Here is an 18,693-nt window from a genome sequence, read left to right as displayed (position 1 = left end):
TAGTTGACTCTAAATTAGTGTGTTAGTGTGCTTAAAGTACACTGAACTAGATTACCATAAGATCACACCATACAAATTACTGTTATTATTTTGGTGTAATTCTTATCTACTAAATACATTAAGCTCTAAATCCTGAGAGTTTTAATGGACTCAAATTTCAGTATTAGTCACTTTGACTTACTAACGTGTGAGATCTTTTAAAATCAATACCACGGTATCTTGGGTGGCTAATGTTGGAGCTCTGGGAACACAAATGCTCAACATGGAATCCATACTCTATAAGAGTTAGAATATCCCCTTGATGCAATTTAATAAGTTTAATCACTGAACAGGAATTTTTAGTAAAATGTTTACTAAATTAATTTTCTATTATTTATTTAGAAAAATATTTATTTTGTAAAAGAATTTATTCAGTGATCATAAGGATTAAATTGGTTACTCAAGGAATATAAGATATAAGTAAGCCTTAGGTGGGACGGTATATATTTTCCTATGGCTACTTATGGATATTCGGTAGTGGAGGAATTTATATATAATTATTTAGTAGGATAGGGCCTTGTTGTAATTTTCAAATCTTAGAGTGCAATTACAATAATATAGTGGTAATTATTGTAATTAATTGGATAGGGTAGAGTTATGAGATAACTCAACCTCTATCCAATTGAAGCTAAGATAAGGATTCCCTTTGATCCTCATCTCTAGCCCTATCGCTTAGATGGTGCATATATTGTCGTTGCTCTCAGGTTTGTATTACGAAAATAACAGACGTAAAAACTATTTTTTGAAAATAGAGAGAGTGAGGCTAATAGGCATACGATTCCAATAAGCCAGACTATCTATTCAGGGGTCACAGAGGTGAAGTTTCACTGGTGTTCAGGCTAAAGGAGGAGTGCGTGTGTTTCACTGTTGTTCTCAGAGTGTTGTCGTATTGACGATTAATCAATCGTCCAAAGCTATGAAATTCTATTTTTAGTACTTCTTAATTTGATGAAAAATTACATGGTCACGTTCCAAAAAAATTTATAATCGCCTCCGTTTTGCCTTCAACCATATACATATAAGGTTTACTTGTTCATCACATATAACCCCTTCTATATAAAGCAAAATTGTTGATACACCACTTGAGCACAACACAAGACTTAATCTACATGATGGTGAAGACCTTCTAGATGGTACTTTATATCGACAGTTGGTTAGTAGTCTGGTTTATGTCATTGTCACATGTCCAGACATCTCTCGTCCACATAGTTAGTCAGTTCATGGTTGTTCCTAGATCTACTCATTTTGCCGCAGTTCTTCACATCCTTCGTTATCTCAAAGGCACTATGTTTTATGGGATTTACTTTTCTTCTCAATCGTCATTTGTTCTTCGTGCTTATTCAGATGCCGACCGGGCAGGAGATCCTACAAATCGTCGTTCCACCACAAACTATGGTTTCTTTCTTGGTGATTTACTTATCTCTTGGCGGAGTAAGAAACAAACTGTAGTTGCTCAATCTAGAATAGAAGTTGAATACAGTGCACTTGCTGATACTACATTTGAGCTTCTGTGGTTACGTTGGCTCCTTCAAGACATGAGAGTTTCTTCACCCATTGCCACTCCTATCTATTGTATTAATAGAAGTACAATTCAAATTGCGCACAATAATGTTTTTTACAAGCGTACCAAACACATTCAGATCGATTACCATTTTGTTCATCATCATCTTTTTCAGAAGACCTTACAGTTGCGGTTCATTACTTCCTATAATCAAACAGCAAATGTCTTCACCATATCGCTTCCGCCAGGCCATTTCAAGGATCTTGTTTCCAAATTCAAGATGACTTCAAATAACCCACCTTGAGTTTGAGGGGGCACTTACAATATATTGTATATGATTACCATATACATAGAGTTACCATATACATATAGAGTTTACTTGTTCATTGTTAGAATATATTGTATAGGATTACCATGTATATAAAGTTACCATATACGTATATTACTTATTCATCACACATAACCCATTCTATATAAACTCCTCTTGTATACATTTCATACATCAATACAATACAGAGTTCTATACTCTCTATTTATTTCTAACATCCAAATCCCTCAATTGGGTTTTAGTCGATCACGACTGAAAACAAAAGGTTATGATCTCAAATAAAAAGCAAAGGATGACGAAAAAAAAAAAAAAGCTAACAGCAAAATAATGATTTCATAACTTCAGTCATCAGATCGGCAATTAATAACAACTTGATATTATGGCAATAACATTTAATCGTCTAAATTGAATTAGCAGAAAGGTTTTATATTTAACACTTGTAAAACCACTACATATACATTTTATCAATGGAGAATAACAATCTAACCTGACCTTCTGCCACGCCTCATAATAATTGTTATTTCATATCTAATCGCCGAACAGATATGATCTATAGTCATAATCAATTATGAATGAACTAAATACACAGCCAAAAGAACAAAATGCATACACAGAACTGCCAGCAAATTCCATGATCATTCCTATTGTTGCACTGGCAACCTCTATTATATCACAAGCCCAGTTGATGCCAGCAAGTCCTGCTGACCAACCAAAAGAGACGAGCGAGTAAGCTCCTGTAGCTTCCCATCATTTAGAAGTAAAACACGTTCAGCCATTAGCACCGTTTCCAAACGGTGAGCAATAACTAGTACCTGCATCATAAACATAATCCGTATAAGAAAAGTAAAAAATCTGAATTGTGCGCTCGAAAAGAAAGAAGGAAAGAATCCAGTGTCCTTCCAAAGAATAAAAAATCATAATTTAACTGTCTTTGTTACGCCCCAAATCCCAGAAACCTGGTTCATGAGAGAGGTGGAAAAAAAGGGAAAAGAGATGAAACGAAACTCAAAACCAAAACTGAAGTTCCAATGTGGAAACAAACTCCACGTTAACTCCCATAGTTAACGATATCACAAGTGATACATCAACTACACATACGTCAACCTTGCCTTAGCATCATAAGTTTCATAACATATGTACATAGCTTTGACAAAAGAATGAAGAGGAATGGTTAAGTCCGCACTTGGTTCTTTAAGTCCATTCAAGCATATATGGAAAAGGGAAGGAGAATGAGGGTAATTTAACCCTCAAGCAACTCAAACCAACCGATTCATGTCCATTCACATTAATGACATCGTTTATTGGTGCTTGGAGTCTATAGTGAAAACATGAGTGGAAAGTCTTCCCAAAAGGGAACAAAAAGGTCCCATTTTCTTTGAAAAAATGAGAGAGAGAGATAAAGAATGGATGCAAGTATGATTCAATTTCCTAACCATGCTTAAATGCTCTCATTCAAGCCCCAAAATGACCCTTTAAAACCCCAAGACAAGGTCCCGAACACACCCCCGACGTTCGCCCCTTAAACTAGCTTGCAAAGAGGGAAGGGGTTGGTGTCCAGCCCACTTGGAAAGGTCCAACTTATTTGGACCGGTCCAAGTTAGCCAGAACCATCTTGGACGAATCAAAACAAGGACTTGGACTGGTCCATTTTCCTTGGACCAGTCCAAGTTGGACAGAATGCTTTAGTAAGCTAAAAAAAGGCAAATTTTGACCCAAAACAAATCCAATGCAATCCCAACTTGAACCCACCTAGAGCAAGCTTCAAAGACAACTAAAAAAAAAATTCCTTGGACCAGTCCAAGTTGGACAGAATGCTTTAGTAAGCTAAAAAAAGGCAAATTTTGACCCCAAAACAAATCCAATGCAATCCCAACTTGAACCCACCTAAACAAGCATGCTAGAATTTTCATTCTCACCAAGTATCCAAAATCCGAGCTTAGCCACATCATAGCATCATGAACCCAATTCATGTATTACCTTATAATGGCATTCAAGGCGAGGCAAAAATATGGATACAAGAAGTCAAGGGCGAGGGAATGATTATAAGCGAACCCTTAACATGGTATGGTTCCCAAATTATCATCCCTTCCAGGAATGGGTTAGTGAGACACATCCTCCCTACTCAAGTTCCACTACAACGTTTTTCAAAAAAAAGTATCAAATGACCACAAAAGATTTCAAGGTACTGGCTACACTTCTAAAGAGCCAGAACGTCGTCCGCTACATGTCCTTTTCCTGCAAAATAGTGGGGCGACGAATCAAGCAAGCACATAATCATGAAAACGAAGCAATATCAAGGGTCATGCTACCTATGACCTAGTTCAACGTCAAAAGCATGGTTTTAATGCAATAATGAGCATATCAAACAAGGTAGGCCACGTTAAGTCATGAACAATTCATATCATCAATAAAGAGCAATTACACGTCTATTAACAATAACATCAGCAAGTTGAATTTCAACACCAAAAACTACAACTTATACAATGAAGAAATCATACCGAAATACAAGCGAACCGGGATTGCTCATAACTCACACACCCGAGTACGTGCCGAACTCCCGCACCCCTGCCTCGTCCTTTCCGGGCTACTAACCCGCCGGTGACGCAACCGCTTGGCCAAGTTTTGGGGGCCTTTCACCCCGGAGAACACCCATCCCCTCTTACTTACACCCGAGACAATCCCGAAAATCAACACCAAATTCCACGAGGTAGCATGTTGTCACATATACCGCACTTATAGCACCTCACAAGCGCATTCAAGTAATGCTTTTAAACACCCGCAACATGCTCTATATCACGTTACTACCATGGCACGTAATCAATGCAAGATAAGGCCAACATTCATCGACATTATCTCATTCAAGGAGCTAAAAACGCCTTTTACACATTTTATCAAATACCTAGTGTGCAATCTCAACAATAATGCATGAATGAACATTATCCACCTTCATTTCATTCCAAACACATTAACAATATTTCTACATGATTCTAGTCCCATTCTAATAACAATTTCAAGCAAGCAATCATAATCAACACATAAGGACCTTGAGACCCATCATGTAATCCATATCAAACCCATTTAGAACATGAAACTCATCATGTAGCATATCAAATTCATATAGAACACACAACCCAACATGTGTAGCATATAAAAATCATAAAAAGCATGAAACCCATCACATATAGCATATGAAAATCACTTAAAGGCATTAGACCGATCATGTGTAGTGTAGCAAAACCATATAAAGCATGGAACCCATCAAGTGTAGCATACTTAAATTGTATAGAACATGAAACCTTCAAAGTGGCATGTTAAAATCATATATAACACGGAACCCATCCCATATTGCAATCTCGCGGTGAACAAATTTCTCTCTCACCTTCAAATTCGGACCCAAAGTGGGTCAATTCTAGAGAGAGAAAGTAGATCTAGAAGGTTTCTAGAGAGAAAGTACAGAGAGAGAGTGGCCTATTCATGTGGCCTTCAATAGCCCAACTCCTCCTTTTTACACTCCCTACTCTTCCCTAATTATCTTTTTACCCCAACTTCTTTTAATTTACCACCTTGCCCCCTAGCAACTTCATGAAATTACAAGAGTGCAAATTTCCACCGCACATAAACCAATTAGGCCCTTAAAGATTTTTAATTAGACCCCCGACAATTTCTGAGCACTCAGCTCACTCCGGACCCACTTGCCCGACTCGAAACGAACCCGACCAAGTGAAAATGAAAACCCAGAAACACTCTGAATGAAAGGGAAAAACCTGGAACTCAAAAACAAATCTACAGCAAAAATCATGACTGACCCGTGACGGAATCTTTTAAAAGAAAAAAAAGAAAAAAAAAAAGTACGGGTTTATACAATCTTAGAAAACTATAGCGAAGCAAAATCTTCTCCCATTCCCCTATTTCTCAACGTCAGTCAATTGTTGCCAGAACTAAGAGGCTTGAATTACAATACAGTGCTGTAGTGGCATTTAGTGAGATGGAACGGATGGTACAAAGGGTTTCACAAAACCTATCAAGTTCCTAAAAGGTACTGCAAGGACAATCAAGCCTCTTAGTGCTAGGACAAAGAGAGAGAGAAAAGAAAAAAGGAAGACAACAACAACGTTCTACAAGAACAATCAATCTCTTAACCAAGGACAAAAATATGAAACAGTTCTTCATGAACTGAAATGTCAAATGTTATACAGATGGTAAAGGGATTCGGGTGGCTTATCCTAAAATGGTGCTTGGGGGGCTCAACTTTAAGAAAGATCAGGATTCCATCCAGCATGCCACAAAATTTAGTGGGCAACCCAAGCCCATACAGTTCATATTGCATAGATAGAAAAAAGTGGTGCAGCTTGCCAATTTATACCACCGCTTCAATTATATTCTAAATAGTTAACTCTAAGCTTTGAATCAATAAGAATCAAATATTGAGTCAAAAATCTTATATACAAATTTTAATTTGTTGATTGTACAACCTGTGTTTTGCCTCGCACATATTTTTAGTTCCAATGACCAAAGAAACAGAGTTAGAGTCATATTAGTAGCTGGGGCCTAGAGGTGCAACTCGGGCTGGTTGAGGGACTAATCCAAGCCCAACCCGATTTCACATTTTTAACTCGGGTTAGTTCGGGTTGGCCCGCCCAAGTTGCACCCCCTAACAGAAGTTCAGAAGGGGAAAAAAACACTAATTCTAATTTAAAAATTGAGACGAAAAGACATATGTTAAAGCAAATGGGATCAAGTAATGTCCTTACGGTACGATTTTCCATCAAGCGCTGCAATGCTTGTCTCACCAAAAACTCAGACCTGCTGTCTAAAGCAGAAGTTGCTTCATCCAAAATCAGAATAGAGGGATTCTGATAGACAGTCCTTGCTATAGCTAGTCTGAAATTGTAATTGAAATTGATAGTAAACATAAGAATCATTGAGATTATGATAGTGTTCCACACTGATCTAGAGCTAGATGTATCTGTTATTATATAACCAAGTCAAACATTAGTTTCTACTAACAAAAACCATTAAAAAGGAGGTTCTTTCTAAAGCTAGGCCGAGTTATCACATAACATATCAATAGCAGAGTTAAGGTTTAATTATGATAACCCACCTTTGCTTCTGTCCTCCACTTAAAATTGAGCCCCTAGTTCCAATATTGGTTCCATACTGTTCTGGGAGAGATTTAATGAAATCATCAGCATTTGCAGTTTCTGCTGCTAGCTCAACCCTCTCCATGTCAATTTTAGCCATTAGATCCCTGTACCCAATGTTTTCAGCAACTGTCCCTGAAAAAAGTGTCTAACAGAAATGAAGTTGTAACTTCAATCAACCCTTGCAAGCACTTGACAACAATATGACAATATTTGGAGGGAAAAAAGAGCAAATTGGGCGCATAATAAATATGGCCTTTGACAAAAATCTCCTCCAGGGTTTTGTTTGATAAGAGATCATCACCATCCCAGGTGAGGGTCATGACCTTTAGTTCTTCCATTTCAACTGAAGTACAACACACAAAAAGAGGGGACCGGAAATGCTGCATTAATTATGCCTGAAACCTCATTTAGACAAGTTAAATAGATCCCTATTTTATGCCAATTTTATGTTACTTCAATGCTGTTGCACTTTTATTTACATTTTCTTATGTTCTAGCAGTCAACGATATTTTGAATATTTTTAGATATACAAGAATAGACTGCGGTATTGCCCCTTGGGTTCCATTGTGGGTCAAGTTATGTCACCAGGTCTTTAAATGTGATTTTTAGTAGGTCTAAAATAATCGCTGGTCAAAGTTTCAAGGTATACCATTTTGGCGTCCCAGTCTTAGTTGTAGAGGAAGGGGAAGTCTATTAACCAACACACACACACACATATATTTAACAAAGAGTTTTGAGAATTTAAAAGTGTAACTGTATAACATAGTTTACTTCTTGGAGTGAAGCAAAACGATTATGGGTAAGATTCAGATATTCAGTACAGACCACCTTCAATCCTTGTAAATTTTAAATCTAAAAAAAATTCAATAAACTTTTTCTAAACAAAACTAATCCCAAGTAATACAATTCTAAATTCTCTATTGTTGTCCTACATCAGTTTCGTAACGGAGCTGAAGGATCTTATTTCATCCCCATCAAATGTTTGATATAATTTCTTTTCTGTTGCATTGGTAAACACATAAAAATAAAATTCTAAGTCCAAATTTAGTCTCAACATCATGAAAGCTTGCAGAAGACCTTGATTAAGTAGAATAATAAGTAAATTCAATGGATGATGAGTTGAGCTCTATTGAAGCATCTACAGCTTTGCTAATTTGTTGCTAATGACTAGTTAGAAGGCTAATGTTGTTGCTTTTTTAGGTAAGGGTCCAGCTGAAACAGGTAAAATTCAAGAATCAGAGTAACTCAATTTTATTTCGACTTCAATCTCAATAACACATTCTTGTGGATCAAAAAGACTCATGTGCATGTGCAATAAGCAAAGATTGAGACTATTGTGTTAGGCTTTTAGTCTTAGGTTGGCAAATTTCACAAGACAAAAACTCAATCATGCAATGTAATTTTATTTTTATTTTTAATGAGAGAATTAGTAGTTAGATGTTATTGAGTGTGAAGTCTACACTTGGTGAAGAAAGTCACATCAAAGGACAAGACTGTCAACTTCGTCTACATCAAAAATACAAGAATGTCAACTTCATCAAGTCAGAGAATACAAAGGTAATATCACTTTTTTTTTTTGATAAGTAAAAATGAATTAGAAGGCATTCAAAAAGGGAACGCATCCCAAGAGCTGTACAAGAACTATGAACAAAGACCAAAAAAGCCGAAGGATCCAAAGACCCCAAAAACTCTTCAACGAAAGAACAATCTCTCCCCATGCCCCAACTAAAAAGAGAACAAATAATAGAATACTTAAGAGCCCCAATGGGTAATTCCTCCCTAGCAAAGGATCTTCTATTGCGCTCTTTCCATAGACACCACCAAATGCATAGGGGAGTCGCCCTCCAAAAGTCATGAACTCGAGCCCCCACCATCTGTCGCCTCCAAATATCGATAAGACCTTGTGAGGTCCGAGGCATAACACACTGAACGCCAAAAAGACCCAACATAAGACTCCAACAGTCATAGGCCACTGGGCAATGTAAGAGAAGGTGGTCCACAGACTCTCCATTGGTCATACACAGACAACACCGATTAACAATGACCTGTCTCCTCTTCCTCAAATTGTCCAGAGTCAGGATCTTGCCCCAAGTAACAGTCCAAGTAAAAAAAGCGACCCTAAGAGGAGCCTTCGAATGCCAAACAGTTTTCCATGGATAAGAGGGAGACTGAAAACTGGAAAGACAGAAGAAGAAAGACCGGACCTGAAAAGTCCCCCGCGAAGAAGGCACCCAAGTCAAAAGGTCCTCCCCCGTGCCTTCCACCTCCTGACGATACAAAAGATCCAAAAAAGCAGTAACATCATCCAGCTCCCAATCCTGGAAAGCTCGCCGGAACCGAACATCCCAAGATAACCTACCGCTATCAAGGCGATAGCAGTCAGCAACCAAAGCATGGCAATCCACAGCAATCCTGAACAACCTTGGAAACTGTTGACACAAAGGACGTTCCTCGCACCAAGGATCCTCCCAAAATCGTACACTCCGCCCTTCTCGAACTCTGAATCTAATATGATTAGAAAACTCATCCCAACCCTTCCCAATAGATTGCCACACACCAACCCCAATAGCAGATCTAGCCTGTCTAGCAGACCAACCCCCTCTATCCTCCCCAAACCTGCAAGCAACGATCTTCCTCCAAAGTCTATGTCTTTCACTGCCAAACCTCCGAAGCCATTTGCCAAGAAGGGCCCTGTTGAAAGGGACCAACCTCCGAATCCCAAGGCCTCCTGACTTAAACGGCTTGCAAACCTGCTCCCATCGAACAAGATGATACTTAAACTCTTCCCCCCTACCACCCCAAAGGAAGTTACGTTGAATCATCTCAAGTCTCCTGACAACAGAAGGAGGAATCTAGAACAGGGAGAGGAAATAAGTTAGTAGGCTGGACAAGACACTCTTCACCAGAGTTACTTTTCCTCCCTTCGAGAGATATTGTTTTTTCCATCCAGCCAACCTTCTCTCGAAGCGCTCAATAACTGGATCCCAACAGCCCGCCCTTCTTGAGGAGACCCCCAGGGGCAAACCCAGATAAGAGTTAGGGAAGGAACCCGTCCTACATCCAAGAACAGCTGCCAGGGAATTCACCTCCTGAACCTCCCCCACAGGGACAAGCACACTCTTGCTCACGTTGATTCTCAAACCAGAAACAGCCTGAAAACAGACCAGGACACATCTCAAATATCTCAATTGGGACACTTCTGCCTCACAAAAAACCAATGTATCATCCGCGAACAGAAAGTGAGAAATCTCCAATTGATGAATTGCCTCAGGACTTATCTTGAAACCCCGAAACAACCCCAATGAAACAGCCCTCCTCATCAGCCTACTAAGAGCCTCCATAACAATAATGAACAAGAAAGGGGAGAGGGGGTCCCCTTGCCTCAAACCACGAGAACTACCAAAAAACCCCGAAGGGGAACCATTAACCAGCACCGAGAATCTGACAGACGAAACGCAAGTAACAATCCATTTCCTCCATCTCTCATCGAAACCCATCCTCTCAAGCAAATAGAACAAGAAATTCCAGCAAACATAATCATAGGCTTTCTCAATATCCAGCTTACACAAAACTCCAGGAACGCCACTACGAAGCCTAAAATCCACACATTCACTGGCAATAAGAACGGAATCCAGAATCTGTCTGCCTCCAATAAACGCGTTTTGAGACTCTAAACAACACCTTCCAAACCAACCCCCCCCCCAAAATCTGGAGGCCAAGACTTTAGCGATGAGCTTATACAAACACCCAATCAAACTGATAGGACGAAAGTCCTTAATGTCAGAAGCTCCCCCTTTCTTTGGAATCAAAGCAATAAAAGAAGCATTCAACGACTTTTCGAACTTCCCAGTGGAATGGAACTCATGGAAAGTGCCCATAATCTCCTGTCTGACCACCTCCCAACTTTCCAGTCGAAAATTCATAATGAAACCATCCGGGCCTGGAGCTTTATCACCATTACAACTCTTCAAAGCCATCAGGACCTCCTCCTCCATAAACGATCTCTCCAGCCCATCCCTATCCTCCACTGAAATAGAGTCAAAATGAAGACCATCAAGTGTTGGCCTCCAGTGGAGAGGCTCAGTATATAACCTCTGATAAAAAGAAACAATCCCCGTTCGCACCTCCTCATCGGAAGTCAACAGCGAACCATCCACCCGAATCTGACCAATATGATTGCCCCTCCTATGTGCATTGGCCATTCGATGAAAAAACTTAGTATTGCGGTCACCTTCTTTGAGCCACAAAGCCCGAGATTTCTCTCTCCACGAGATCTCCTCCATCACCGCAATCTCAGCACATTCAGCCTGACAAGCTGCTCTCCAAGACCGTTGAGAGTCGTCAAGACCTCCCGCCGCATCCAAACGATCAAACTCTGCAATATCATAGAGGGCCCTATTTTTCCTCCACTCCAGATTGCCGAACACCTCCTTATTCCAGATTTTAATTTTATCTTTCAGAATACGAAACTTTCCTACAAGGATAAAGCTCGAAGTACCCACCACCATGTCCTCCTCCCACCAAGTCCGCACCAAACCCTGAAAGTCCGCCGCTCTAAGCCACATATTTTCAAATCTGAACGGACTACGACGAGGGCTCAAACCTCCACAATCCAAAACCAAAGGAATGTGATCCGACGTCACCCTAGCCAACGCAGCCTGAACTGCATCCGGAAACTGCTCATCCCATTCACCGAAGATCAAGAATCTATCCAGGCGTGAAAAAGTAGGCATCTCCCTACCGCAAGACCAAGTAAAAGTAGCTCCCTCCAAAGGGAGATCAATAAGTTGATGATTATTGATGAATTCCGAGAAAAGCCTCATAGCCAGAGTCCATGACCCACCTGTAGACCTCTCCATCGGGGATCTAATCACATTAAAGTCACCTGCCACACACCAAGGAAGAGACCACATCTCCTGAACCGCACTAAGCTCCTCCCACAGAATAGGCCTCTCACAATCATCCACCGGCCCGTAGACACCTGAAAAAGCACAAGGAAAGCCATCCTCTTCCAACACAAAGGCACATGACAAAGAGGACATCCCCCTACACACATCCATCTTATCCATCCATCTCCTATCCCACATCAAAAGAATACCTCCGGAAGTCCCAACTGAATCAAGCGCCTCCCACTCAACGAATCTACTACCCCAGAGGCTCTTGACAACTCTGTCAGTCATAGAATCAATCTTCGTTTCTTGGAGACACACCAAATGAACCCCCCATTTCCTCACCGCCATCTTCACCACCTTGCTCTTGCCCGGGTCATTGAGGCCACGGACATTCCAGGATAGTAGTCGAAGCTTCATGGAAAAACAATAGCGCCCTTCACCCCCTTACCCCTCCCTCCCTTCTTAACACCCCCCTTCACCTTCTCCCCCACAAGAGCCCCATCAAAATTCACATCACAACAGAGATTACGCAGCTCCCTCTCCCCTTTCCAAGAGGGTTGAGTCTTCTTTCTCCTCCTCCTAGAAAACTGAATCATCTTCCCTTCTTTCCCCTCCGCCGTAGCTTGAAGAAAAGCTAAAGCCTTCTCCCGGTTGCCATTGCAAGAAACACCTAGCAAATCACTCGTGGGACCAATGTTATTCAAAACCCAGTCCTTGCCAAGATCATCACACTCCTCCCTAACAAGATCAGTGGCCACCCCCTCCGGATGAACAACTGCCAGAGGGTCAACCAAACCCAAATCCGAAAAGCTCTCCTCCTCCCACAAGACCATATCTAAGGACCGACTCTGATCCTCCCAATTCTTATCAGCCTCCCCATTTTTGCCCTCCTCAATCACATCCGCACAGGTCTCCCATTCAGCATCACTATCCACCCCATTATCAAGGGATGCTGTATCACACGAAGGCACATCGGTCAGGCGTCTATGTTTCTGTATCTCCTTCACCAACAGAGAGGCTGATTCCTCATCAAGAACAATACAGATATCCTTTCCCACGCAAACAGTCATCAAGTCAGGCTCACAAACTGATTGTGATGGCACCAATTCATCCCCCTTAGGGAGACACGAATCCAGCTGAGGCTTGACCAAACCCCCCATGTCACATCCAGACTTAACCCTCTGATGAGAAGAAGAGGAAAGTTCCGAGCAAGAATCCTCCAGCCCTTCGCTAGCACGATCAGAACCCCCATCCATAACCAAACCGACCGTCCCATCCCTTTTTAACGGTCCAAAAGACTCACACCCCATACCAGCCGTAACAACAGTCTCATTTCCCACCTCAGCCACTGGTGAGAGCCTCCGTGACAAACTAGCGAATTCATTCCCCACTTCCTTCCTCCGCAACCCACAAGAAGGAAAGGAGAGAGAAGACTGAGAAAAGGAAGAATTACGAGAGCAAGAAGGAGGGGACTTACCCGGTTCAGGAGTGTAGCGGGCGACCCATTTTTGCTTATCCTTTCTAGTCCATCTTCTCCCAGACTTGTTGGGCCAACTCGACACATTCTCCTTGAGGGTGGCACAGCTGCGAGTCTCGTCCTCACAAGAAGGGCATGACTGGAGCAACCCAAATCTGTTTCCAGATAACAATTTCTGACAACAAGCACCATGCCTGAAAGTCTTCATTCGTAGACCAGGACCCTTCATCATCTTCGAACTCACAGAGACCCAATTCTCCTTTTCCACCTGATTCCAGTGTCTCGCATCATTCTTCGGTTGCTTCGGAGCAACTAAAATGTGAGAATCGCCTCTAGAAGTCGTTACAGAAGATGGCTTAGACTGCATCCCATTAATTGAAATCGAAAGGCTTCTATTTGGACCCCATGCAACTTCTCTAAAGCTAGAAAAATTGGGCTTAGAAAGAGAAGCCCGAGAAGAAGAGAGAGGCTTAAGATTGGACCTGACCTGTCCATCCCTATTCATGGCCCGCGAACCGTCAAGCCTAGATCCATAAGAAGATGAGCGCCCAACCGAATTGGGCTTAAAATGCCCGGCCCTGCCATCAGCCTTCAAGGCACCCTTCACAGGCCCAAGTTGGTTAAGCCCTTTCCAACTAGATCCGTCAAGAGAGGAATTTAAATTCCCAACCACCTCACGTGCCAAGGCATGTGCACCCTTAGCTGGATTCCACGCACAACGGGGGGGAAACGTCCTCCAACCACGTGTCCCACTTACCAAATGTTCCTTCCCACTCGTCTCCAGTGCGTGGAAACCCACTCGTCCCTGTCCCTGCATCCGACGACTTTGTAGAGTCTTCCTAGGAATCACCGGTTCATGCCCACCACCGAAAGTTGATCTGTGAGACGAAAGAGCCCCCTTAGACGTCACCTCCGAAGAATTGGAAGAACCAGATCTAGCACGAAACTTAGAGATCGGCTCAATAGAAGGGGCAATTTCCTCTGTGAGAGAGATGTGAAAAGCTCGCTGACTGTCCTCCACGATAATAGACTCCGGAATCACACCACCTTCTTCCACAGTGATGACGATCCTCTCCGAATCACTCATCTCAACCGCCTCAACGTCCCGGAATCCACCACACAGGTCCCCCACAGCAACGAAAAGTTTCTGACACCAAAGGTGGAGAGGAAGACCAAACACAATAATTCTCCGGCATTTAAATTTCTTTCTCAGCCCATAACACCCCACCTTGTAGTACCAGTAATCAATAAACAACTGAGCATCGCCCCATGTCTTTTTTCCAAAATCAAGAACCTTCACAGCCTCCATGACCGACGGGAAACGAAACAGCAAAAGTCTATTCGGCAAAGTAGAGACCCTAACACCAGCCGAGATCGACCAAACCCTCATAGCCCAATCTTCAATGTCCTCGAGAGACCCCACCTCCCTATCAAATCTCCCAACCAGACAAGCCCTAAGCATACGCTCGCGAGAAGACGTATTGCGATCATCCACTGAAAAAACGAAATCACCGGAGGAAGAGAAACACTCCACTTCACCCTTCAAATCCAGACGAGGAAGACTAGCAACCTCCAGAAAAGACGGCCTCTGACCGTTGAGAGCTCTCATGAAAACCACAAAAAAAAACCCCAAATCACCGCAAACACCAACAGAAAAAGAGAAGAACGAAGGAAATAACAAAGGATTTCACCGGAGTTTATGACTCCGGTGACTGGTCGGAGTAGTGGACTCCGGCCTCATCTCTGCTATAAGGAAACTTTCTCCGTTGGCATGCACTATCTCCATATAGGTTCATTCATACATGCTATATATGATAAGTTTCCAAGTTTTTAAATTTACTTAGATATTGCTTATGCATTAAGAAATGGCTTTTAAACATGTATGCAAAATTATTTTGACTAGTTTCAATCTTTCTAAAACTTACTTGTGCGTGGAGAAACCTTTTTGAATCATAAAGTAATCGAAGGGGGTCCCGTAGGGTTCGATCGAAGTAACCCTAGCATCGATCAATCAAAGGTAGATACAGGTACCAATCGAAAGCTTATGCAGGCTAGAGTTTTCTAAAATGTGTTTTCGAAGTTATTTCATACCTAAGCTGTTTTGGAAAGTCTTGATGAGTTTGCCTATATATACTAGTGTTCTAAGAAACCCTAGTGTGCGCTCATTGTGTGCCCATATACTCTCATACAAAAACAATCATAAAAGTTATTGATTGTTCTTTGATTTGTTTCTTTGTCCACAAAAAAATAAAATAAAATAAAATAAAATACATTTGTGAATGTTCTTCTGGTGATTAGTGAGTGCACACTTTTTATTTTTATTATCATATGCATTAGACATGGTGATCATGCTGATATCAAGGTGTTGGAACTATTGAAGCTGGCTATACGTCTACAATAACGTTGTTTAGAGATAACCACCAGATTATCAAAGTTGGACAATTTGGTGGTGGAGAATAGATTCAAGTTAAAGAGGCAGTGTTCGAGTGTACTGAATGCTATACACGGATCAGTAGGATGACTTGCAGATATTTGAAGGTTGTGAAGAATAGATTCAAGTTGAAGAGGCAGTGTTCGAGTGTACTGAATGCTATAGACAGATCAGTAGGATAACTTATAGATATTTGAACGAGTGAAGGTTTAGTGTCTAGGTATCAACTAGTGTTCAAAGGAGTGAACAGATCTAGGTTGTACATCTCTTTCTACGTAGTGGATTATTTTGTCAGACCAAGTCCTGTGGTTTTCTTAAAAAAAGGAGTTTTTCCATGTAAAAATCTGTTGTGCCTCTAAACTTTACTCCCTCCGTCCCATATTAGACGTCCATGTTTATAATTTGAAGTTTTTAAGGGGACGTGCAATTAATGCATTGTCCCCTTTTAAAATTACTAACTTGTCCTTTGTAGTTTAAATATGTATTACCAAGTTTGAAATTTTTTGAAAACATAAAGGACAATGATGGAAAGATAATAGTTATTTGCTTTCACTTTTCAAAGGGGACTAATTTGGGACATCCAAAAATGGAATAGTGGACTACTAATATGGGACAAAGGTAGTATTTTGTTTATTTTGCACTTCAAATTGCTTTAAATATTTGTGTTTATATTTACAAGCATGAATGATTGGTATGGTGAAATACATGTTTAAGTTTTGACATCAATCAAGCTTGTGTCTTTATTTGTTCAGCCAGTTGAAGGAGATCATCTGTTCAATTCCACTCTCTCCCTCCTCCTCCTCCAGGTCTGTTAAGATAATTGTGATTAGAAAGATCTTGCTGCCCTTAGGATTTGATTGTTACTGTACTCTCGGTGATTGTTACTCTTCTATTGATATCGTTCCGTATTGAGTGATAAAACCCCATCAATTGGTATCAGAGTGTAGTACCAATTGTCCCATTATATTAAAGTAGTTAGAAAGAGCATAAAGGGGCAGTACATGCACTATGATAAGATTGTAGCTGCCTTATTATTCTTGAGCAATCTAAGATGACCATGGTTTACAAGCTATTCCAATAAATCATTTCTTCACTTTTGACATAGTGAGGGGGACCATAAAAAATTGCTAATGTTGACACTCAAAAGAAAATCATCTTTCTGATTCCAAGCCTCGAAAGTATGCAAGTCCGATGCTTATGATTTTTTCTACATCAACACTGCGAAATTCAAAAGTCAACTTTTCTCTAAATGTGGGAAGAATGGCGTCACACATGTAAAGGAGAAAAAAAAAAAAAAAAAAAAAAAAAAAAAAATGAGAATTTTGCATGGAGATCATTTAATGAAAGTTTAGGTTGAACAAGGTCTTAATTATTAATTTTATGGCATTTCTTATAAGAAATTTAATTTATGTTAACCTATGTCTTAGGAGTCAAGATAGTTTGAAATATTATTATGGATCTTATTTTATAGAATTTAGTTATTGGTTGATGGTGAATATTATTCAATATAGCACTGGATGTGTTTTAGTGATTATATATCTAGTGCAGGCACGCACTAAGTTTGGGTATTAGACAAGGTATTCTAATATTTAAATTTGCGAGCAAGACAGTTATGGCAGTGGCACAATACTTTGTTGCACATCATGTTGTCTCGAAAATCAAATACTTGCTAATTATGCCATTTAGGAATTGTAGACCCGCTAAGTACTTGAACATTATGTCTTCTATTACAAAAATTGATAAAATATGGCATTGTAACTGCCACATGGTTGGGCAGGAAACCTCTATTAGCCTATCCTATTAGCTGGTGGAACAAAACCTTGCACGGGAGAGAAAGAGGGGGGCTTTTAGAGAGGGACAGAGAGACGATAGAGGAAAAGAAGAGGGGTTTCTAGAGACAGAAAAGGATAACAAGAATGAAACTTTAGAGCTATATTACAATGACTTTTCGAAAGTAGTGAAGTACCAGTGTCGGACACATATTGCTCAGACATGGGTATGAGATATGTGTTGGACACTTTTGGTTAGACAAGTGGTTAAAAAGCACATCCAACAATTCAATTTTATTATATTACTACTTTAAAATGAGTTAAATACATATATTAAACACTATTACATAAAAACATTACTTTACTCTAGAAAATAAAATAAAATAATTAAATAAAATGAATATTTTGCAGTGTTCATGCGTCCATTTGTTTGAAGATTTGACACGTCCGAAGCAAGGATACATACCCGAGTCCATGTAACATAGATTTAGAGAGAAAAGGAGATGAGAAGAAAGTGGGTCTATAAATAGAAAGAGATAAGAAAGAAGGGAGAGAACGCGAACAAGAAAGAGAAGCAAAGAGATAGAGGTGATAAGAAAAGTAGAAGAGAAAAAAGAAGATAGATCTGGAATTTGCTCTTATACAATTGATGCAAGACTGCAGAAACCTGCGCTAGTAATTGATGTTAGAGAGGGAAGATGAAAGAAGAAAAAGAGAAGAGAAGGAAGAAGAGAAAGAAAGAAAAGGAGAAGAAAAGAAAGAAATTAAAGAGACAGAGAGAGCAAAAAGGAACGAAATCAGTAACTTCTAATGATTCTCACGTCATTCATATTTTTTTCCCATTACACCAATTTCTTTTATAGGGAAATCCAAGAGATAAATATTAAAGATAAGAACCAAAGACAAATACAAAATAAATACCAAAGATAATCAAAAGATAAATACTAACAAAATCTAACCCCTAAAGATAAGAAGATAAGAAAATAATCCTAAAACCTATCCTATTCAATCCCCATCTTTATATCATTCAGTTTATATGCTTTCATTAAACTGCAATAGAATCTCAATAAGAACAAAGCGTCCCAGCTGATGAGCTTAGTCCTTCCCTTAAT

General features: G+C 40.2%; 1 protein-coding gene across 5 annotated transcripts in view; it reads right to left on the bottom strand.

Annotated features, from left to right (window-relative positions):
* Window positions 1-2,182: 2,182 nt before the first annotated feature.
* LOC132313782 (ABC transporter B family member 29, chloroplastic) overlaps window positions 2,183-18,693 on the bottom strand; it is a 67,737-nt gene continuing 51,226 nt past the window's right edge. For 3 of the 5 annotated variants that reach the window (XM_059812725.1, XM_059812728.1, XM_059812729.1), the window contains 3 exons: window positions 6,970-7,157; window positions 6,620-6,749; window positions 2,183-2,680 (listed from right to left, as the gene is read on the bottom strand). In XM_059812725.1, coding sequence (XP_059668708.1) covers window positions 2,534-2,680; window positions 6,620-6,749; window positions 6,970-7,157 — 465 coding nt within the window. In that variant the 3' untranslated portion in view covers window positions 2,183-2,533. The other 2 variants (XM_059812726.1, XM_059812727.1) reach the window with 2 other exon arrangements.

Source organism: Cornus florida, unplaced genomic scaffold (assembly GCF_030987335.1).
Source record: "Cornus florida cultivar Cherokee Brave unplaced genomic scaffold, ASM3098733v1 CherokeeBrave_3.0.0_Hap2_Chr06, whole genome shotgun sequence".
Classification (NCBI taxonomy): Eukaryota; Viridiplantae; Streptophyta; class Magnoliopsida; order Cornales; family Cornaceae; genus Cornus; species Cornus florida.
The sequence above is the reverse complement of the archived record's forward strand: the minus strand, read 5'-3'. Positions and strand labels throughout refer to the sequence as shown.